The 24,101-nt window shown below is 44.9% G+C and overlaps 1 protein-coding gene and 1 long non-coding RNA gene across 2 annotated transcripts in view; one reads left to right on the top strand and one right to left on the bottom strand.

Moving 5' to 3' along the window:
* The window catches only part of LOC135366460 (atlastin-3-like), a 48,484-nt gene extending 40,284 nt beyond the window's left edge, over positions 1 to 8,200 (top strand). Inside the window, exon 9 of the mRNA XM_064599175.1 lies at positions 7,858 to 8,200. Within this exon, the coding sequence (XP_064455245.1) occupies positions 7,858 to 8,115 (258 nt within the window). The 3' untranslated portion in view covers positions 8,116 to 8,200. The remainder of the gene's footprint in view (positions 1 to 7,857) is intronic.
* Positions 3,330 to 6,092, bottom strand: LOC135365946 (uncharacterized). Its single transcript, XR_010414030.1, has 2 exons — positions 6,020 to 6,092; positions 3,330 to 5,950 (listed from the first exon to the last, which is right to left on the bottom strand). It is a non-coding gene; the product is annotated as an uncharacterized LOC135365946 (long non-coding RNA).
* Positions 8,201 to 24,101: the final 15,901 nt, after the last annotated feature.

Below are 24,101 nucleotides of genomic sequence, written 5' to 3'. Positions count from 1 at the left end.
CATGTAATCTGCTCATCTTGGTTTGTTAAACCGCTCCTTTTTAATTAATGATTAATCAAAAAATATTTGTTAGAATTTTTTTATTGTGGTTGTCCGTCGTTGAGCTCTCCGTTATTTTGTGCTATATGCGCGCTAACTAAATATGTGCTGCATATGTGTTATAGTCTGTACTACAGAAAATCTTGCTGAAACACGGCTGAAAATTGTGTAATGCGTTACTTTTCATAACGCCAAGAAGAAATTATGTGCGTTATGCAACATTTCGTGCTGAAAAAACGGTTCCTTTTCTCCGAAGGAATACTGTCGTTTTTAGCGAGAGTGACGTCTGTTATGCAGCAAAATCACAGGAGAGAAGCAAACGAATGATAGGTAATTGTGCCAAAAACTGTGAGGACCTTCCTGTATATCGAGGGAGGATGGTAGCCTTCCTTTAATTTTCATTTTGACCACTCATACTGCTGTGACGTTTCTCGAATATTCATTTCAACTCATGTACACATCATAAGGCGTCAAGTTTTGGTTGTTAAATGGCAGTTGTATAGGACAGCTTTTGCTACGACCATCTCCAACGTCCCCGCATGAATACCCACACAGAAAACCCATCCCATGGGATGTGGCAAATATACCAAGGAGCCGATATTCCAAAGTCGTACGTGTGCTGACAGAGATTGACACTGTATTTTTATTTTTTTTAAAATAATATTGTGACTCACTACCATCTGTGAAATAAGGTTTCTACTAAGAAATAGATCACTAACTGAAATCTGCACTTTGGCACAAGTGCATATAGTGAGCAACTCTCCCGCCCCCCTCGGAAAAATAATACAACTCGACGTTTGCTTTCAAACACCTCCTCGGTGTCAGCGCGTTTACCCTCTGTTCCACGTGCGGTATGCGCGGTGACCTCCATGACGTCCCCCTGGTGCGCGGACAGTACGATTGCGAGCGCGGCCTCATGGAACTCTACTACTTTATTTGTGTTACTAGCCGTAGCTAGTAAAACGAGCTTCGGCTAATGCTGGAAAGCGATTCAACACTTACCTCTGTGGATGTTGTTTTCTCTACTTGCATAGTGTAACTCTCATCGACGGTTCAAAATAGCGAACAGCTCAATGACAACTACGACAACAACAACAACACCAACAAAAAAAAAGGAAAAGAAAATGGAAGCGGAAACCAGGAAAAGCATGTTACACATGTCCAAATCAGTCATGTTAAAACTATGGTATTTTAAAACTGTCGCATATATAGAATTTCCCTGCGCAGAATGCTTCGCTCACCTTCACTAGTTTAGCGCCATTATTCTCAACGAGGGTGAGAAAATTCTGAGGTCTCACTGAAGCAGAAACCAAGTTTCAAGTTATAGAGGGTCGAGACAAGTAAAACATTAAACTAACGGTGTAGTGGACGAGGCAATTAAACGTAATACAAACTAAACACAAGCCTCGTGAGGCCCACTTATTCATTCAACTGAACGCAGTGCGTTCAAATTTCACTGCCATCATTTAACATTATGGTATGGCGGGAAAGGCCCAAAGGAGGGAAAACGAAAAAGAGCCGTCAAGCGAACTCGAAGCAAGCTTGGGACCTCTTAAGAATCGGACATTGGGACGTTGGAAAAAGGTCAATAGGCAAATAGCCTTTTTAATATTAACTTAATTAGCTTAGAGAACCATCTTCAGTATTTCCGTTGTAATTGTTTGAGTTTTACACTACGCTTCTCGAGGTGCACAGGAGCAAGGCGCGCTCATATTTGGTGACTGTGCTGCATAGACCATAGCCTACGTCGCAAGTACGACACCACAAATTCCTTCAGTTTAAGTACTTTCCTCTGTATTGGCATCAGAGCGGAAGACCAGCCACACAGACTGGCTCCCTCTAACGTTTCACACGGACTAAACTAAGGCTACGTAGATGCCAACTCTAGAGCAATATGACCTCTAGATTAATATGTGTGCTGGACGTCACCATGCAACGAACGAATACTCGCGGAAAGCTGCGAACGTGACAACGGCACACTGTACTTGGCCACCTAAAAGTGAAGCACATACGTACCTCTATCATCTTCAAAGAGGACCGAAGATGTCTGCCACCGTCTTGCAAAGTGCACAGCTCCCAGCACAGCTCTCTCTCTACACTGTAAACTGAAAAACACCCTTTTGGGTGTAAATGGCTTGTCCTATAACTGACACCTCTTTTTACACCATATGGTCTTAGAACACCCTTTTCAGAGGGTGTATTCTGTGTAAGACACCCTTTGAAAGGGTGCTTTTCCTTGAAAATGCCTTCTTTTGCACCCTTTAAACACCCTTTTAGGAGGGTGTTTAACAACTTTACACCCTTTACACTTTAGGAGGGTGTTTAACAACTTTACACCCTCCTAGAAGTGTGTTTAAAGGGTGCAACAGAAAGCATTTTCAAGGAAAAGCACCCTTTCAAAGGGTGTCTTACACAGAATACACCCTCTGAAAAGGGTGTTTAAAGACCATATGGTGTAAAAAGAGGTGTCAGTTATAGGACAAGCCATTTACACCCATAAGGGTGTTTTTCAGTTTACAGTGTACGAAGAACGCGACGAACACCTGCTCGAACAAGATTTAGCACGCCTTTGAGCGACACGCTTCCATAGGACGTCTGGGTTTTGCTAGGAGCGGAAAGTTGAACCCTTGTGGCATTTTCTCCTATTTAGGTGGCCTATCTCACGGGTGTGCGTTATAATAGACAAGTCTGTTCCCTGCTGCCAACAGAGAATGATTCTGACACGGAGTGTAGAGCTCACATATCGTCCTTGAATCCCTCTTTTCCGCTGCCTGTCACGTCCTCGCATGAGCACCGACTGACTTCAGCGAGTCACTTCCCCCGAACCCCTCAGTCCCGCTCGCTTTCACGATGGCCAGGTCATTGCGTGCGGCCAGCGGGATACCCCATGAGGGGCTGCATTGGATGGTAACCCAATGCCCTATAGCGGTAGAACACTGCGGCGATTGAAGCTAATAATGTTTGGGGGATGGCAGATGTCCATCACCATAATGACCTCTGATTTTCCTTCCGTTAAAATCGGCGATGGTTGACGAGCAAATCTGGATCACTTGGCGTGGAATGCATCTCATTGTACTCATCACATGAAATCCTTTTTTTTACATTAATTTTATGTAACGCCTTTGGAAATATAATGAGAGGATGAGTAACGGGTCGCCGCTCAAACTACATTTTTTAAAAGTTACCAAATACTTGAGAAGGGTTGAGGATTGGGCTAGTTGGTAATGAGACATCTGAACTGAGAGCCCAAGATACACGGACAAAGAACGGAGAAACAGACAGGACGGGCGCTAACTTCCAACTAAGTTTATTGAAGAAAATGAGTAAGAAAGCATAAACCCCCTCACAGCACACGTGTCACATTCTGGGCGCACCGGTTCTGAGCACACTGGTTCTGAAGAAGATCAGTTCCTTTTCGGTTAGAGATACAGAAGGTGTGCTAACGCATACATCTTCATGGTTATTTATCTTTTCTGCTTCTATTATTTCCCTTGTTAGTTTAGTCTTGTTTCTTGCGATGATATGGCAATCTCGATAGATGGGTTCACATCCATGAGTGTTAGAATGATAAGCCAACCACCCCTCTTTTTTCTTGTTGTTCACATGGTTCCGGTGTTCGCGCAAGCGATCATTAATACATCGCCCTGTTTGGCCTATATAACATTTTCCACAAGTGAGTGGTAACTTATACACCACTCCTTCATCACAGGGAACAACGGGATTTCTGTGCTTGGTACTGCATGTGTGCGTAGCCTGGGGACAACTCAACTTACTGAGCTTACTTAGCTTTTCTGGGGCCGAGAAGACAACCCTTGCTCCTGCCCTTTCACCAATCTTTTTTAGGCAGTGCGAGATGTTATCTAGGTAGGGAATGACAACTACTCTCCCTCTGTCGGGGTCGGGTGCCGGCAGTTGATTAGGGCCATGAGCTCGAATTTGCCTGAGCAAGGCTTCAGCTACAGATACCACAACATGCGTTGGGTAACCTGCTCTATGCAACCTCTCGGTTTGTCGTTGAAGACACTCTGCCATTTGATGCGGGCAAGACTTCTGCAACACATTACGTAGGCAGTACTTGACAATCCCTCTTTTAACTAACTTTGAATGCGCAGACTCGTAAGGAAGGAGTGGTTTGTTTGCTCGCGGGCAGTACGCCCAACACATATGGTCTTGATTGAAGGTGAGAGTAATGTCCAGAAACTTGATAGAACTGTTAACTGGCAACTCATGTGTAAGCTCTAATGGGCTCAAGAATGTTTGAACCTTGGATATGATGTTCAGTGCTTGGGACTCAGGGTTGGTACCATTCCCTCTGATGACTAACAGATAGTCATCTACAAAACGGAACGTTTTAATGACACCCTCACTATGTAGAATACTTGACATGGACTTATCTACATCTGCCAACAAGAGATCACTGAGCACTGGGGCTATGCAAGATCCGATACAAACTCCTTTCTTCTGTAGAAACGGTTTCCCATCCCAGTGAATGTATGTCGATTTAAGATACATAATTAGAAGCTGTACAAATCCTGAAGCAGATAAGCCAGCTGTGTTCTGAAAAGCGACAATCCCAAAGCGGTCAATGTTAGCTTCAACACAAGAAATCAACATGTCATGGGGCAGGGAGTAATACAAATCTTTGATGTCTACAGAAAAGGCATAAAGCTTACCCTCAGACTGAGAGCGAGCAAAATCAAGAACTTCTTCCGAGTTTTTAACAAGAAATGGATCCTCGATATCAAGAAGTTTTAGCTTCTCCTGGAGAAACAAGCCAAGAGCTTTCTGCCAAGTACCCCTCTCTGATAGTATTACCCTAAACGGCATCGCGGGCTTTGGCTTCTTTGAGCCATGTATGGAAATTTTAAAATACCACATTTATAATTATATGTATAATCTATAACTGGTATTCCTTTACAATCATTTACATTTCGAATTTGATAATGTCTTAATAAATTGGGTGTGCCTTTATGTTTTTTTAGTTTTGGAATTACAATATATTTATTCCAATGACGTGGAATTCCAATATTGCATCCTATCGAGTTATCTATTCCGTATAAAGTATTTGCAGGTACTATAGAATCTGCTAAAGCATTTACGGATGTTAAATCTGCAGGATCTACTGTTATACTTGTAGATATATAATTCATTATTTTATTTAATCCAATTCCATATCCAATTTGAACTAATGTTTGACTATTAGCAAAAGAAGATACTGCTTCATTAGTTGCAAAGGGTAATCTATATCCTAAAGGAGTTATTTTGATTCTACATCTTTTGGCCCACGTATTTATAGGAAGATTGCTAAATTCTGTAGGACTCATAAATAATTGTAAATTATTCGGAGTCATATCTGCAAATGGAGTAGTTAATAATTCAAAATTATTCATATTCCAAAAATCTTTCCAATTTGCAAAATTTTTTATACCAAACTGTAATCCAGCAGTGTAAATTTGAAAAGTTTTACGATATATTCCTTGTACTTTCGTTATTCCAGGATCTCGTATAATTGTTGCAATAACATCACTTCCAGTTCCACCAGGTATTGATGATCCAGCTTGAGGTCTTTGAACTTGGTCAACTCCAATATTTTGATTTTGGGAAGCATCTTGTGGGTTTTCTATACCACTGTCGTCTACAGGTTCCGTTCGTTGTCTTTTCTCTCCTCTTGTTGGTGGCATTTTTGGATATAAAACACCGGTTAAAGATTCGATAGCGTATTTTCCACTTAATCCAAGAGCACCAAGAGTTCCTCCAACAGATCTTGTTCCAAGAAAACTTCCAATAGCTTTTAAATCAGCTTTTCGAATGTCTTCTTCTGATTTTGCTAAAAGATATTCTTTGTCATGTATCTTTGCTATTTCATCATCTTCATCAACAGGAGATGCTTCGAAATCATTTGTTCCAGGACCTAAATAATTATGACCAATAAAATGAGCCACTAAAAAATATATTAATATACATGTAATATATAACTTACTTCAATCTGGGAGCTTGTCGCTGCCTTCGGCAGTTCCGCCTTCCAACTCCTTCCTGTAGCCAACGCAGCAAGCTAACTACGAGAAAGGACCGAGTGCAAGAACTTCCGTTTTTATAAACATCCATAACTGCTCACTTCCGATTAAATAAACTTACGCTCATGCGCACGCTTGCTTATCGATAAGAACGGAAACATGCCTCGGCATGTCTGGGCACGCAAATATTTCCGGTTTCATTCATTGCCTTATTTGGTAATCTTTAGTCCCGGGAGTTGGGGTTGAAGCCCCCTCCCACCACCTTCTTGCCTTGGCTACAGGAAGGAGGTGGAAGGCGGAACTGCCGAAGGCAGCGACAGGCCTTTTTACAGCTCATGTGAATTAAGAGAATGGCTTTCAAACGACTCTTTAGCATATTTCGATAAATCCGACAATGATTATAAAAGAGCGGTAAACGAAGTTCAACGTAAATGTCAACATCTTAGTCTAAAAGAAATCGAAAGTTGGATAAATGCATGTAAACAAGGACCAGTATTTTATGCTAGGAGAATGGATCACTACTTATCAGTAGAAGATTCCTTAAACATCTTAGAAGAATTGCTGATCTTTCAATACCACGACGATGGCAAAGTAAAGGAATTCATATCTTGATTGTATGCTATTCTTGAAAAAACAGAACCAAAAAGAAATACAATGTACGTAACCGGGGAACCTAATTCTGGAAAAACATTTTTCTTTGATTGTGTTGCAGCTTTAATGCTGAATGTTGGACATGTTGCCAATATGGTACGTGGGGAACATTTTCCCTTAAATGATTGCATTGCTAGACGTATTCTTATTTGGAATGAACCATCCATAATGCCAAGTGCATATGATACAGTCAAAATGCTCGCTGGAAGTGATCCTTGTCCAGCTAATGTAAAATATCAAGGGCATTCCGTTATTTCTCGCACCCCGTTGATTTTCACTGGAAACAACTTTGTATTTCCTAATACAACAAACCACCTCCTTTTACCAAATACGACCGCCATCACGCAAGATCAGTCAACTATTTGCCGGAAGGCAATGCGAAGTTTGTAACCCGAGACACATGGCGCCTGGCGGGAAGTATCCCCTCTTATAGCATTGGACGTTTAGTTGTGATCAGTGATTTCCCCAGAAATTCACTACTGGGGGGTGCCGAGCTTTCAAGGGGGGGGAGGGGGGGTCATGCTTGGTGAAAGTTCCAATTATGGACTTTTTCTTAGACACGGAAAGAATCGTGGCACAACGGTGACATATCTGCACAGCTTTCCCGTTTTTTATTTGTACATGTCATTACTTTAGGACACGGTACATTAGAATAGAGATTCATTGCGAACGGCAATTCAACATTAAGATGCAGAACTGCACGACCGACAAAGTTAAGAGACTGCCATCCTGTCAACGAACACCTAGCAATCAACGGTGAAAACGTTAGAATACCTCGCTTGGTTGAGTTGGGCGCAAATGGCTCTTGATGATCCACATTGAGTTTGTGTGCCCGCACGCATTTTTGCTCGTACATACGCGCAATATATGCATTGCACAGTCACTTTTAAATGATTTTGGACAAATGCATCGTACGATCATCTGCGTGACTGTGGTCCTATAGCCCAAGTTTGACAGCACAGGATGTAATTCGCTGCGCCGGACTCACTACCAGAACGTGTTGGTGGCCGAGCTGGGTGGGGTCACCGGAGAAATTTCAGGGGGGGGGGGTGTTGCAAAAATGCAGGGAGGGTGTACACCCCCCCCCCCCCTGAGGGTTGTGTAGGGAACCTGGTTGTGATGCTCTGTTTATGTATATTTAATCATTGCGCAGGGAATCGACACTCAATACAAGATGTATGCCGAGAGCAATAAAAGCAGACAAGCGGCAGCACGATCCAAACGGAAGTACAAGATCTACAAAGGAATAGCAATCGCATCAACACTAGCGCTTGGAGCGGCTGGTGGCGCAGTCCTGGCTTCTGGGACCACCCGTGCAGCTATCGCAGGCGTTGCCGAAATTTCCTCGAATGGCGCTCTCCGTGCGGGTCTTCTTGCAGTCGTCGGTTGTGCAAGGGCAACTACCCCGTAGATGTAGAATTTTACTTGAAAGACCCGAAGGGTTGGAAGGCACCTTGCGGTACCTCTGCACACTGAATAAAGGGACAAACACAACAGCTTCGCACCTAGTGTATTATTATTCCATTAAACAGTAGTAGTGATAAATGGCCAAATAAATACCAACACGATTATTCCTTCCTCTCTCTTCCTCCACCCCACCCCAATTTTTTAAGCTATATTTCAACCCAGTGCCAATTTTTCAGGCTTTAATCTTTCGACTTTTTCATTTTAAATCGCTCATACACGAATAAGAATGCAATTTCCAACGGTAACATATAAATTACAATCAGCAAATTCAATTTGAAAATATTATAAGTAGAGGGAGATGAGCAAAATATTACAATATTCTGCCATTTTCCATATCACTATGCATCAAATGAAATGCACGTATACAGGAGTACAGCCTGTCAACTAAGTTAATTATTCAAGTTATTATTATATTATCAATCATATATTATACACAGGGTGTCCCAGAAAATGTGTCATTGAACTTTGTTAAAAAAACTACGCAAAAAAAAAAACACGCCAAAGAACGATGCGGTCAATGGCATTTGTTGTTACTAGGTTTTTGCCACCTCCTGATGCGCATGTCGCGTAACGTTAGTTAGTTTTGGGAACTGAACTCGGAAATTTGCTAAGTAAAGGTCACTTTTTAACCCACCAATGTGAAGAGCGTACCGAATTTACTCAAACTAATGATAATTACAGGTATATTGAGCAGCTATCGTATCGGAAAAGATAGCCGAAAATCATGCTCTACGGAGCTCGCAGAGGATAGCGCGCGATGAATTTTTCAGCAGAATCATTGTCAGTCCGACGAAAAGAGGTCGGAAATCCAGCCCACACCGGCATGGTAGAAAGAGATAACCCAGACATAGCTTATCGCATCCGGTTTCGGCTGGGACCATACCTTCCATCTCCCAATTTCAGGAACAGTCACTTTTTCTACTATCACTCTATGGGCTAGGTTTCCCACCTCCTTTCGTCAGACTGACAGCGATTGCGCTCAAAAAGCCCTCGCGCGTTATACTCAAGTGCGCAGAGAAGCAGGATGTTCGGCTATTTTTCAAAGTATATTTAAACAGTTAGCGCAACTCCCATAAGCCCCTGTGTCTTCAGAATGACGCCATGATAGAGACGGTCAGCGCCATCCATCCGTTGCGCGGACTACTACGATTGTAAATAAATGACGTCAGAGACGACGTCACTAGTATGAATAATAAGTAGTGCATAATTAGCCATGCACGTTTATATTGGCCCACTTCGCTCGCCTTGTATTCCCTTTTCCGCGCCCAGTCAACAATACCAGACGAGAACACAGAAAAATAAAGCATATCAGATTTAATGAATCATATCCATTCCAAATACATACAGTTATCACAGATTTTGACAACTCCAAACAGAAAGGCGTCGTGATGACCACAAAGAAATTAGAAAGGCTCACATAAGGTCCATTTCTCACCTAGAGCTATACGTACATCTAGTGATTAGACGTTTGCATTTATTCAATGAGTGGCCGTTATAGGTCCATTGCAACAAAACACATCGTTGGTGCACAGTTGGTTCCTGCTAACACTCACTCCATCATGGCCGCTCGTCCCATGACGAAAGTTTTTTTTTTTTTTTTCGCGGGCCAAGCAACAGGAGATGCATTGTATTCATCTGTTCACGCCTGTTAATCTTGGTCTACAGCACGGAGATGTGAAGGTCGCTTCCTGTTTAATCCAAAGGGTGTACGAACTCCGTATTACAATGCACGGACACACGGTACGGATACACAGACACACGGATAAACACCCCCCAACTGTGTCACATGCGCAAAGGAGCAGGATACGGAAATGTACTGGAGTGGTAGATGATCTCGTATATGTGCACGAGCGGGGCAACAGAAAGCTTTTTCTACATTGAAATTATGAATAACCTATTAGTACAAACGCAAGCCACGCCCATGTTGTAAAGTTTTTGTGTTTACGCCGTACTTCTACTGTGAACACCCAGGATCGCTCGCGCCTCTTGCTGGTGGCCTTGCTGATGGGTCTGATTTGGTATTTTCGCTAGTTTTCGCTACCAGTTTAGATATACCTTGTATTTTTCCCGACAGGATAGATCCTGAATATCACTGTCAATTATCATGAATGTGAGCAAATTCGGCACGCTTTTCATGTTGGTGGGGTAAAAAAGTGACTTTTACTTGGCAAATTTCCGAGTTCACTTCGCAAAAAATTACATAATTAAACTTTGGTTACATGACATACACATGAGGAGGCGGCAAAAACCTAGTAAGAACAAATGCCGTCAGTGTTGCCGAACTGTACAGCGGAAAAATAGCTGAAATACCACTAAAAAGTAGCTGAAAAGTAGCTAACACGCAGGGGAAAGTGCTAAATGTAGCTGAAATTTTATAACGTCCCTCTGAAACGATTTCTTAAATTTATGGTGCTCTGTGATAATTAATCTGTTTGATATGCAGTTTTAGAATCGAAGCCAGGCCATGCCTGCGCACAAAAACAAGCATCAGAGTATCAGTGCATGTTTGGAGTTCGCCACCGAAAATTCACCACTCCCACTCTGAAGTTTCGCTGTTGTCTTGACGGTAACCACAGCTTCAAGGCCGCTGTGCCACTGCAATCATGAAATGAATAAGAATGGAGTTTATGTTTAACGCTTTATTACCAACGCAAGTTTTCAGTAACAGATTGCAAATTGCAATCGCCAGAAGGCAAGTAACACAGGCATGAATATGTACGCACACATTGATGACTAGAGATGCACGTGGTGCCGGAATGAAGACGACAAGGTTCAAACTTCGTCAACAGTTGGGCAGTAGAGTCAGGTAGAGTAAGAAAGTTTTTGTTTGGCTGATATATTGCGAATTGCAAGTGTTACGTACATTGAAGGAGGTAGATGATATTAGAAGAACTGCAATCCAAGTTGCCAAGTAGTCTTAAAGTGTGAATTGGTGCTTTGAACTGTTTGACATGTTATTTAATGCCATTAATTTGCAGATCTGACATCTCTTGATTTGTTGATCTTAGCTCTTTCTAGCCTGTCTTACAAATTACGACTACGGCGGTATGTGACGCGTTGTGGGTCAGGGAATACTGACTCCATGCGTTCGGACTGTAAGAGAACGGAGTTATGGCGTTTTACAATTACATTAATGTTAGGAATGTTGTCATGAAACGATAAAGTGACATTTATTAAATTTGACGACTGCGGCTTGGTTCCCCTGGTAGACAAAAATTGGTGATCGGTTTACTTTGCTTGGGAAAGCGCTTCCTGGACTAATTTGGGCCGATAATTTCGCCTGACCAGAGTATTCTCAAGTTGACTAAGGTGCTCATCCAACTTATTCTGCAGTATCGAAGTGCTTGGCTGTATGACATCGCAAGCCTGGTATGTCAGGGGTGGCAGCCCAAAGGTATTGTTGGGAATCCGTGGATTTGCGGAATAGGTCGGTTGTAATTTTCCCGTTTTCAATGTTCACCTGTACATCTAAGAAGTTGACAGATGTCCTGGAGTAGGTATGAATGAATTTAATGCTTTGGTGTAGAGAGTTGAAGCTACTGAAGAACTCCAATAGATCATCTTCGGAGTGAGGCCAGATCATGAAGATGTCGTCTAGAAATCGTTTGAAAAGGAGTGGTTGTTTTTCACTCTAAGTGAGAAATGTTTCCTCTAGTGATCCCATAGGGGGAGATGTTTGGATAGTTTGGGGCCATCTTTGTTCTCATAAGAGTGCCGTTCATTTGGATGTAACGTTTGTTATCGAATTCGAAATTCTTGTTGGTGAGTATTAGTTCTAAGAGCTCTGATAAAACACATACATCGTAGTCTCTTTCCGAATAGCGCAAATATGCGTCCTAGCAGCTTCAATTCCGTCAGTGTGAGGGATGTTAGTGTAGAGAGAACTAACATCTAAGTTTACAAGGAAACATGGTACCAGAAGTGTGATATCTTGGTTGGCGTCAAGCAAATCGGTAGTATCCCTGATGTATGATGGTAATTTAGGGGGTATATCCTTAAGGAGATTGTCAACAAAACAAGACATATTTTTGGTTGCGGTACTATGGCAGGATACAGTGAGTCTTCCAGGGTTACCTGCTTTGTGAATTTTGGGGAGCATGTAGAACCTACCGGGTGTGGGATCTCTAGGCATAAGGTATTCTAATAGGTCTACATTGAGTTTACCCCTTGCTTTTAGGCTGTTTAGTGCCTTAGCTTAGGACTATGCGTGGGGTAGGATCATCCTCCGGTTTTCTGTAGATTTACCGCAAGTTAATTGGCGGTTGCCTTCATTGACATAGTCTACCATGTCCATGACAACTGTTGCACTCCCCCTTGTCCGCTCTCTTTGTGACCAGATCGTCACGATTTTCCAGTTCTGCTAAGCTGTGTTGTTCTTCCCTAGTAGGTTTGATTATCGTTTTTGGCTTTGGAATTTTGGTAGGCCATAGGGATATCCTTCTGCACTGCTTTGATATAGATGTTTAGAGCTTTGTCGCGGTTACCATCAGGGGCGGCTTTTGATTTTCGGATGCTTTTACATCATGCTTTTCGGAACAGCGGACCAAAACGCGCGACGACTTCTTGAGCCCAATCGATCTCAGTCCGACGAAACGAGGTTCCAAAGCCAGCCCACAGAGTGATAGTAGAAAAAGTTCCTAGAATTGGGAAAGGGAAAGCATTATCCCAGCGAAAGTCGGACGCGATAAGCCATGCTTGTGTTATCTCTTTCTGCGATGCCCGGGTGGGCTGGGTTTCCAACCTCCTTTCGTCGGATTGAGAAAGATCGCCCTGAAAAATTCACCGCGCGCTATCCTCTGGGAGCTCCGTAGAGCACGATGTTCGGCTATTTTTTCCGATGGGGTAGCTGCTCAATATGCCTGTCAATTATCATTAATTTGAGTAAATTAGACACGCTCTTCACATTGGTGGGGTAAATGTGTGGCCTTTACTTGGAAAATTTCCGACTTAAGCGCCCAAAAATTTACACGAACTTGCGTTACACGACATTCACATCAGGAGGTGGCAAAAACCTAGTAAGAACAGATGCCGTTGACCACATGACTCCAAGTGGTGTAGGTTTTTTATTATTATAATTCAATGACACGTTTTCTGGGACACCCTGTATATATTACATATCAGTATATTATATTATGTTTCAGTAAACCAGGACACTCAATCACCATATCTGTTTTCATCCTTCACTCAGGCTTTCCTTCCCGGCGGCTCAGGGAACAGCGCGAATCTTATCTCATTCATAAATCCCAGTGTCAGATAAACGAAGATCCAGGAATCCTTTCTGTTATTCGCAACTTGCATTCCTAATCCAGCACAATACACACCCTCTTATGTCTCTTTTCAGGCTCACAGGTACGCCCCCCCCCCCCCCCCCCCCAAAGTCCTGCTGGACTGACTCGGTCATTCCCCTTCGACTTAGTCACCAACCTATGTTTGTCATGACAAAAGCGCATGCGCTGCTCTCTTTCCCTTGTACATAACCCTCTCCCATATATACAGCTTGTTCTTGTCACCAAACCCCGGTCCCGTCGAAGGCAGCGCTGACTGCCGAAACGTCGACCCCCGTCACTAATTGTTACTTAACTCCCATTTGTGTTTTCCTGTAAGCTCTTTGTTTTCTTCTGATGTTTCCTATTTATTTAATTCTCGTGGTCAACCGCCGTCTTCAGCTTCTAATATATACAGGGTGGGTGCAGATAAAGTAGCCCCACATTTTTGCACATAGCGCGTTCCCTGCATACCGTACGAACTCCCGGCGGCGCAGGACGGTGCATTTATGCGGTACAAATCGAGAAAAAAGATAATGGTAACCAAACTCAGCACAATGAAATCGTTAGCAACGTGAACTTCGCTCCGTATATCTCCAATGGGGCATTGCCTGTAACACAGTTGCATCACCCTACCGCTAGGGTTGCCACCTACACACAAACAAAACGATATATGGTACGCCTAGCGGTAGCTAGACTCAACTGTGCCGTGACCGCCATATTGACTTCTGCGTAGGAAAATCGGGATGCACGGAGTGCAACAATTGCGTGGATAACTTTTTTGTTACGTGGAGGTGGGTTACTACGATTTTTTGTGTGTTTGTACCGGATAAATGCGACATCCCGTGCCACCGGAAGTTCATGCGGTAAGCAAGGAACGCCATGCGTGCAAAAATGTGGTGCTACTTTATCTGCACCCACCCTTTATATATATAGGATAAATAGGTTAATATATCAGACGGCTACGAAGTTGAATAAAACTGAAATAACAAGACGTGGACTACAGATTACGGGAACGTTAACAAAAACTAATTTATTTAATGGGTAATTTAACACATAGATTAAAAAAGAATGGTCGACGTTTCGACAGTGGCACTGTCTTCGTCAGGACAAAAGAGGTACAAGGGTTGCATATTGCTTAAATAGGTTCCGTTAGTGACGTCACAATCGGTGCATGCATGCCACGTGGCGGCGCCTGACGCCTGTTTGAACGGTTCAAAAAATCGTACTATGGCACGGAGAACTCCGCGATCAATAGCATCAATGCTGTTTCCTGTAGTTCGCAAAACTGAAATGGTTGGCTAGGAGTGTGGTATGTGGCAAAGTTCAATTTTAGCTGTCTGCACGGTTCCCTTAGAAGTCGGCCCAGGACGTACATTCCCCATGGGTGACAGTCGTGACGTTGCCCACCTCTGTGAGGACGACAACAGCAAGCCCTTTCAGCACCACCACCACCATCACCACCAATTTTAAGAGTGTAGTCCGATCGAGATTGTGATTTCATTTAGAATATTGAGTGTCCACGTTTCTAAGAATATGAGTTGGATTTTTCAAGTCCATTACGTAGTGCGGCAGTAATCCAAAGCTGTGCGTATTATCTCAAGATGTTCGTTTCTACCCTTAAAAATCCTGAGTCAAATTTACTTTACCCTGTTTCAATCTCAACTGAGTAATTGTCTTTTAGGTGGAGGCAGCACAGCGTAAACTAATTTGGATACCCCTATCTTCGCACTAACTATGGTATGCAATTACTCTGTTAAAGTCCACCGCAGCTACTTAATCAGTTCTCTAGCGAATGTATCTTCATTAAAACATGTAACAGGAAAAATGTTCGGAACTGTTTTTCTCATTGAAGAGATGTGTTGGATGTACCGATTGTAAACAATACCTTCCTGTCGTTTCGTGTTCTTTACTTTGATATCATTGTAAATTACAGTTACTGTTAGTGCTGCAAACTCTACACCAGCAGGCACATACTTATGGAAGAACATAAATATGAACTGCTGCAGGAGGCACAAATAATTGTGCCTCCTGCAGCAGTTCATATTTATGTTCTTCCATAAGTATGTGCCTGCTGGTGAAGTTGGGCGGCAGGGCTCTGCAGGTTGCCCTTTGGCAACTTTTTTCTTTGCCGTCCTGCCATATACAGTGGTAAAATAATAATAAGAATAAGAATAATAATAATCAACTGAAGTCGTCGGCCAATATTGTAAAAGGAATACGTGCACGCCTTTCTTCGTCATTAGAGGGCTGTGGCATACCAGGCATGGACTCCGAGTAGAGCCGAGGTTGGCGTTATCATAGTAGGAATGGGCAGGCACGATGGTCTACTGGTCTACGTATGAAGGTCTACGGAAGAAATACCGTCCTACCGCGTCTATAGACGACGGGCGGGAGGCAAATCGACACTCGTGCTGCCACGCTCTGAGTCCGCTCAGCAAGTTGGCGACGGCAATAACTGCCACATTGCTCGTTGAAACCGAATAAGAATTCTTCTGCCTGTGGGCTTTATGATCTTGCGAGTACCTGAGTGGTAGAAGATAGGTTGCTATAATCCGGGACCATCTGTTATCGGTGCGGTCGTTAGTATTCGCGACAACCACCCCACGGCGATAAATTACGCGCGCCTGCGCCTCCAAGCCGCGTCAATGTACCCATCCGAAAATAGAGTACACAAAAAGTACTGTTTGGGACACGGTTGTCTAAAATCTTCAGCCCGTGGCGGAGCGATACCCTATCGGCGATGTCGCGCACGAAGGAACAATAACGATGCTACAGGTGGCGCTGCGTGGCCTTACCTCCGAGACTATATTGGTACGGTTCCTTCGTGCGCGACTTCGCCCACAGGGTACTGCTCGGCCAAGGACTCGAGATTTTAGTCAACCGTGTCGCAAATAGTACAAGTGAAAACATGCCTGTTAAAGCCAAGTGCATCCCAATTATGCTGGGAATTCTGCGAAATGTAATGCTAATCAAGTGAAGGAGAAATACCCAGGCGAAGAACCTTCACTATCTGAAAAAGAGAGCAGACAGTACGCCCTTAAAATTTTCACAAGTAGAGTTGAATTAATTCAGTTTGGGCAATGACTCGCTTTAATGGCTCTGGATAATACCCATATGAAAGCGTTGATTCTGGTAAGGATAAAGTATATTCTTTATCTTGAAGTGTGGGCCGCCTGGTCTTCTCTCTCTTCCAGATCGTGAAGGGTTTTTGGTGTTTCTTTTTTTTTCCTGATTCGGATTACAACTGGCACAATCTCCAGCACCATTCGCATATAATTGGCTTTAATAAACATATTTTCATTTGTGCTTTCTCTGTATGTCTATTTTGGCATGTGCATGTAGCGGTATCTTGGAAGCGTAGGCGAGCGTAATTTACCATGATGGGATGGACTTACCGCGAACGTGGGTAACGACCAACCCGGTAACATGCGGTCCCCTATTATACCAACCTATCCTGTACTACTAATCCAGTTTGGCATTTGGTCATTCAAAATGATGCGGTTCATTGCAACAACATGTGCAAATAGCTCGTACCTGTAACGCAGCCAGAGTGTGGTTTGACTAAGCTGGGTAGTTTCATTACTCATCGACAAACAGGCTCCGGGCACCCTCTTCAGTTTTTACACAAAAACTATACGTTGTGCACTGCACAAGTAGAAGCAAAACAGGCAAACCCTCATCTGAGTCCGATTTCCAGTAGCGAACCCAGCGGATTTTGACTGGAGCGACCCGCGGCCGAGAATAGGGATCTAAGACGCGTGATGGATGGATGGGAACGATGTGTGGGGTGGATACGGTAATGTTTGACACCGCTGCACGGTTAACTTGCAAACTTGAAAACAACTTACATACTAAATAATAATAAATACATATTAAACAAAAAGTATGTCCTGAATTCCTCTGCAGCTAACATCATAATGAGGGGTACTTCGGAACGATCGGTGAAAAAATCGCTGCACGTTGTAGTTGGTGCGTAACGTCCACAGTGTATCTGCCATCAGCTTTGTTTCTTTCTCGTGTGACGAATTATGCCTTAAATAAGCGAGCAATCAATCCGAAACAGGAATGAGGAGAGGAGTATCAAAACCTTTCCCTTCCGAAGGCCAACGCGTTACGTCACCCTGCATGGAGCGGACAAGTAGCACCACCACAGAGGTCGTAGCCGCTGCGTTACATTCCCGGAACAAAACAGTGGACGAGATTGGGGATCATATCACTCAGACGCAGATGTAAAGAAACAATGGTCATCTGCTTCAGTGAGAGTCATGAAACAGCGCCGAATGGTATGACTAATGCACGGTGACGTTGGCCGACCAGAGAAAGGAAGAAGTACTTCCATCGGGACGGTCGGTGGGAGCCAGACTTTTTCAAATTTCGAAAGTCGTTTTTATGATTCCACTTTCGTTTTCAAGTGAGTCATTTCACAAGTGTGTTCAGTTCGTGTAAGGGCGATTTCATTTCAATTCAGGCAGGGCCCCAACCTTTGGGTCCTCAATTTTCTTCGTTAATTTTTATATGATAGCCCCATGTGTGGGATGAACATTGGCGGTGGTCCGGCTTTCCGGAACGAAGCGGTTCGCAAGATAAAAAATCAATAAGTGGGTAAGCGAGAGCGCCGGATTCTCGCGAATGCGTTTTTCGGCTACTTTGAAGCGCAGTATTTCCTTATCCGTAGCCCACGTCACTCTGGCCTTTTTGCGACAGCATTACTGGGTCATGGGCTATGGCTGTGAGTGATATCTTTTCCCAGGGACCCCTGGAAGACCTTACAAAAAGGACACAAAAACGCTTCCCGTGCATTATTGCGCATATTTTGTTACCGTACCTGTGCGATTCACTTTCGCGGTAACCCGATAAAATGCATATCAAACGAAAGCTTGTTGTACGCTCTTTCTAATGGTATGCAGAGCAAATTTCTTCATCGCGCTTTTTGTGGGGAAATCGCGTCTGTATTGACATAGGTCGACACGTTTTGTCGAAGTTGGCCAAGCATTCGCGTAAAAACCCCATGTTCTATTCGAAAAAGAAAAATTGTGCCTCAAGGTGGATGCTTTTTCTTGCTTTTGACGCAAAATTTCCCTCTGGTAAGCGCTCACAGGCCGAGTTACGGCCGTTGGGATCGACCCTACCACGCCAGGCTCGTGCGAACTGACGCGCCACCGTATCGCTTGCCGGGCTTCGGCGCGCGAATTCTTCACGCAAACCTAAACGATTGCTGCATAACTCGAAGTTAGAACTGTCATATGTTTGAATAAGATACATCGATTGGTACAAAAATAAAAAAGAAAGAGATAAAAACGGGCAGAAATTACGCCAGCAATACCTAACTTATGAATACCACTGACAAACGGGGAATTCAGATGGTGCTATGTATGCGGCGTCAAAAAGAAGAAAAAAAAAAGGAAACGTGTATTCGCAACCAGAGACGGACAGCAGTGTGGACCACACTCTTGTTGAAGGTCGTTTTCATTAGTGTGGCCCCACCGGGTCCCTCTGCGGCGGAAACAACCGAGGTACAGTAACAAAACTGAGCTTGTCGTAAGATTTGGAAGGATTTGGATAAGCGAAGCGTGGGAACCGCAGTTCGTCATTTTTGCTTTCGAGTTTGCACAAGCCACACATAAGTATCTAAATTGTGAGTGTCAGCTGTAGTGACCCATCCATGGCTATCAGGATCTACAGCAGCGACCGTGTTTATTGCGCAGATTGTGGTCGCCGACACAAGAAGCGCACCTCAAAGCAGAGTGACTTTGTGAGTCTTTCTCGTTTGAACATGACAGCGCTGAAGGGAGTCCTGGACCCAGCGGTCGCCAGCAACGTGGCCGAGGACGACCAGCTGTGCCAGAACTGCTTCAGGTAGTTTCGCGACGTCATAAGTGACATGCCCAGTGAAGCTCATTCTTCGGCGCGTGACAGCGAATATGTTGAGCCCGAAGAGATCATCGAAGATATCAACGAACAGATCTCCTCTACCGATATTGATGTAACCCCTTTAAGACATCCGGGGTCCTTGAAGGGAAAAATCATAGAGGCTTACGTTTCTCGCAAGCATGCTCAAGTAACATTGGCAATCAGCAGATCTGTGCGCCGCAAAATCGGTGATGCGTACGGTGTGAACGAACGGCGTGAATTGGCAGTGGAGTGCAAGTACTGTCCGGACCTTCTAGAAAGCGTTGCCAAAGCATACGAGAAATGTACCTCACAGCAGGCCAGATGTCAACTTCTAACGATCTTGCCGGACACGATCAGCAAAAAAGAAACAATGACTTTGGTACCAGGAGCCACGAAATACGTCATCGATAAGGCAAGACGCATTAGGCGATCGGAAGGTGTTTGGGCCGTGCCAGATCCATGCGCTGGGCACCCGCTTAGTGAGGCTGAAGTTGCAACGGCACTGAAATACTACCTGGATGACGAACTAGACTGTTCCGTGCAAAGCCCGAATAAGAAGGACGTTGTTCACACTTTGAGAAACGGCCGAAAGGAATCGGTAGTGAAAAGATTTATGACTCGCTCCATACGTGAGACATACAGCATTTTTAAAAAAGACCATCCGGAAATAAAGCTAGGTTTGACGAAGTTCTACTCCCTACGACCAAAATGGGTTTGAATGGCACCTTACCAGTTGCAGTGTCTGTGTACCTACTGCGCCAACTTCGAACTTGTTATAATCGCAGCGAACAGTGTTTCTGCAACAAAGTTATGCAAAGAAACGATTACAAGTTTGTGTGTGTGCGACCCCACCAGCGAAGCGTGCCTTTTCCGGGAGTGCAGGAGGTGCGCTGAGGCTAAGCGCATAACCCTGAGGAAACTAGAGATTTCTGCGGAATGTGAAGTTGTGGTGGCGATGTGGGAGTCTGGTGACCTCATCAGGAAGACCATGAGCGGGCGCGCATTTCTGAAAGAGATACGCAAGTGGGCATCATTGTACGTAACGCACGAGGACGTTCACAACATCCAGAGGAAGGCAATCTGGAACGAAAAGCAGTTCGCAATGTTGAGACACATCGTTCTACACTTCGACTTTGCTGAGAACTGGACAGTGAACTTGCCAAATGAAGTGCAGGGCCACTATTGGCAGAGAAGCCAAGTGTCTATATTCACGTGTGTGGTTAAAGCACAGAACGCCACACTAAGCATGGCAACCGTGAGCGACGACTTACGGCATGACACAGCCCATGCGCTGCTTGCTTTGAAGCAAATAGTAGAAACGCCCGAGGACATTCTTCCATGTTTACACACATCGTGCACATATCTGAGGGTGCTGCAGCGCATTTCAAGAACAGATATCAGGTGCACGAAATGCGCTCTAATAGCCTGCTGACCTGCTGGATATTCTCTGCGAGTGGGCATGGGAAAAATGCTTGCGACGGTGTTGGCGGATCCCTCAAGCACGCGGCAAGCGTATACAACCTGCGGTCGCCAGCAGCGGACGTCATACGATCTGCCGAAGACTTTGTCTCTGTGCTGACAAACCGCAGGCATGCAACACATCTCCTGCATCTTCCTTCAGGCGAAGTTGCATCGTTCCGAAGTGCGAAACAAACCGAGTGGTCGACAGTGCGGCCAGTGTACGGTCTTCGGTCCGCACACGTCTGGTACAAGGCGAATGGCACGGCACCATCGGAGGTCCTTCTTGCACGAACAATGAATGAAGTCAGCATCCCGCATTAATATCAGCCCTCTGTGTATCTTAAAATTGAGAGAAGTTTACTCTGGTCCTTATTTCTATGTACTGTACCATAATTTGTCATCGTTGTTTCTGCCTTTTCGCTTTTTGAACCAATCAATTAATCAGATTCAAATATGTGCCATTTACAACTTCAAATTGTGTCTTAATCCATTCAAGCCATCGATTACTATGCGTGAAGAATTCGCGCGCCGAAGCCCGGCAAGCGATACGGTGGCGCATGAGTTCGCACGAGCCTTGCGGAGTAGGGTCGATCCCAACGGCCGTAACTCGGCCTGTGAGCGCTTACCAGAGGGAAATTTTGCGTCAAAAGCAAGAAAAAGCATCCACCTTGAGGCACAATTTTTCTTTTTCGAATAGAACATGGGGTTTTTACGCGAATGCTTGGCCAACTTCGACAAAACGTGTCGACCTATGTCAATTCAGACGCGATTTCCCCACAAAAAGCGCGATGAAGAAATTTGTTCTGCATACCATTAGAAAGAGCGTACAACAAGCTTTCGTTTGATATGCATTTTATCGGGTTACCGCGAAAGTGAATCGCACAGGTACGGTAACAAAATATGCGCAATAATGCACGGGAAGCGTTTTTGTGTCCTTTTTGTAAGGTCTTCCAGGGGTCCCTGGGAAAAGATATCACTCACAGCCATAGCCCATGACCCAGTAATGCTGTCGCAAAAAGGCCAGAGTGACGTGGGCTACGGATAAGGAAATACTGCGCATCAAAGTAGCCGAAAAACGCATTCGCGAGAATCCGGCTTTCTCGCTTACTCACTTATTGAATTTTTATCTTACGAACCGCTTCGTTCTGGAAATCCGGACCACCGCCAATGTTCATGCCACACATGCAGCTATCATATAAAAATTAACGAAGAAAATTGAGGACCCAAAGGTTGGGGCCCTGCCTGAATTGAAATGAAATCGCCCGTAAGTGATTGTGGGAATACCGCATGTAGTGGCACTGGTGGAATTCTCGATGTAGTTGAGTGCCAGAGCTATTGCATAGACTTCGGAAGCAGTCGAGGACGCACGGTGTGATAACTTAAGATACCCTTGAACAGGGAGGTTCGGGATCACGTAAGCACAAACAGACGCTGTTGCCGTGCTGGAAGCGTCTCTGAATACAGCCATTCGGTTGCTGTACGGGGTCATCAGGTCCAGACTGCACTGACGGACGACGCATCTTGACGCAGGTTTATTGTCGGGAAGTCCGGGACCACCGTGCTGACTACAGGGGTTTGAAAAGTCCATAGTGACTATGCTGTTGGACCGGTGCCATGTGCGCTGGGATATGATTCTTCTATGACATTACTGCGTTATGAATGCTTGAAAAACGTCGTCTTTGAATGGCCGAAACTAACGTCTATAGCGAGACGAACGTAGCGACGAAAAGACTATGTTGCACGTATCGCCTGCAAGGGGGCTCTTTAACCTCAGCTATGGTTCCGTCGTTCAGAGTTGCACGTGGTAGTCCGAGGCAGACCTTTACGCTTCGAGCCAATACGCTGTGCAAAACTTGCTCAGATGTCGGACACAAGCCATGGAGTGCCGACAAGTGATACCCTAGCATCTGGCGAATCAAGGCAGAGTGGAGCCCAAGCATCGCAGCACAAGGTGACCCCCACCGTTTGGCCTGCCACAAACGTCAAGACGTTAATGCGTGAAGCAGCCTTTTCACACGAAGGCTCGAGACCTCTGCTGACCAGGAGAGGCATCTGCCCAGCACAACACCCAGAAACCGATGTGAGGTGACTCTACGGACTGGGTTCCCACCGATGGTGAGTTGGAAGCCTGCAAGATTCTTTCTAGTAAACAGCAGGACGACTGTTTTGTCCATGGACACATCCATGCCACGCTGAGATAGAAAGTTCGCCACAATCTCTAGCGATTCCTGAAGCCGACGCGGTATGGCTGGCCATTGCGTGCCTGACGACCACAAGCAGATGTCACCTGCGTACATCATGATGTTCACGCGGCGGGGAAGCAAGCTCGGGAGTGAAGCCAGTACTAAGCTAAAGAGCAGGGGGCTCAGAACTACTCCTTGCGGGACACCCGATGACAGTAGGTGGTGGAGACTCCTTCCAGTGCCAGTGCGGATAAAGATCGACCGCCCCTCCAGGTACGACGCAATCCACCGAAGAGGTCGCCCGACAACATTCAATATTCACAATGGATGCAACACATGGGCGTGGCTTACAGAGTCATAAGCCCTCTTGATGTCTAAAAAGACAGCGGCAGTTAGCTAGCCATATCCACGCTCGTGCTCAATTATCGATACCAGGTCAATAACGCAATCCATTGTGCATCGGGATTTCCTAAAACCGGCCATCGCCTGAGGCAGAAGTACCTTTGCCTCTAGATGCCATTCTACCCGGTTGATGATGGTACGCTCTGTGAGCTTACACAGACAGCTTGTCAGGCTGATGGATCGGAAAAAGTAAAGAGCCATGGGCGACTTTCCAGGCTTCAGCACAGGCACTACTGCTACACCTTCCAGCTGTGAGGGACTCTGCGCTCCCTCCAACTCTCATTGATAAACCGTAGGAGAACGTGTAAGGCTGCAGGACCCAGGTTTGAAATCGCTCGATTCGATATTCCGTCGGGGCCAGCAGAAGTACACAGACGGGAAGCGCGCAGCGCCGCAGGTAGTTCCAGCGCCGTGAAGTCCACGTCCAGCGGAAAATTTTCGACTGAGGTCCTAGTATCAGTGTCCAGTTTAACTATCTCAAGAGAGATCATATGCTCGGGAGATGATGAAGCTGTTGATGGCCTTAGGATCACTCTGCAGAAATCGTCGGCAAGGAGAGGCTCGTGTACGTTGAGATGCATCGCTAAGGCTTTAAAGGGAGACGTTTGCGCCACTGGGGAGCTCAAGGATTTCACAACATGCCATATTCGAGTCGTCGGGGTATTGGGTGATAGGGATGAACAGAACGATCTTCATGCTCTACGAACCAGTCGATCTAGGCGACG

The sequence above is a fragment of the Ornithodoros turicata genome, chromosome 8 (assembly GCF_037126465.1).
Source record: "Ornithodoros turicata isolate Travis chromosome 8, ASM3712646v1, whole genome shotgun sequence".
Taxonomy (NCBI): Eukaryota; Metazoa; Arthropoda; class Arachnida; order Ixodida; family Argasidae; genus Ornithodoros; species Ornithodoros turicata.
The sequence above is the reverse complement of the archived record's forward strand: the minus strand, read 5'-3'. Positions and strand labels throughout refer to the sequence as shown.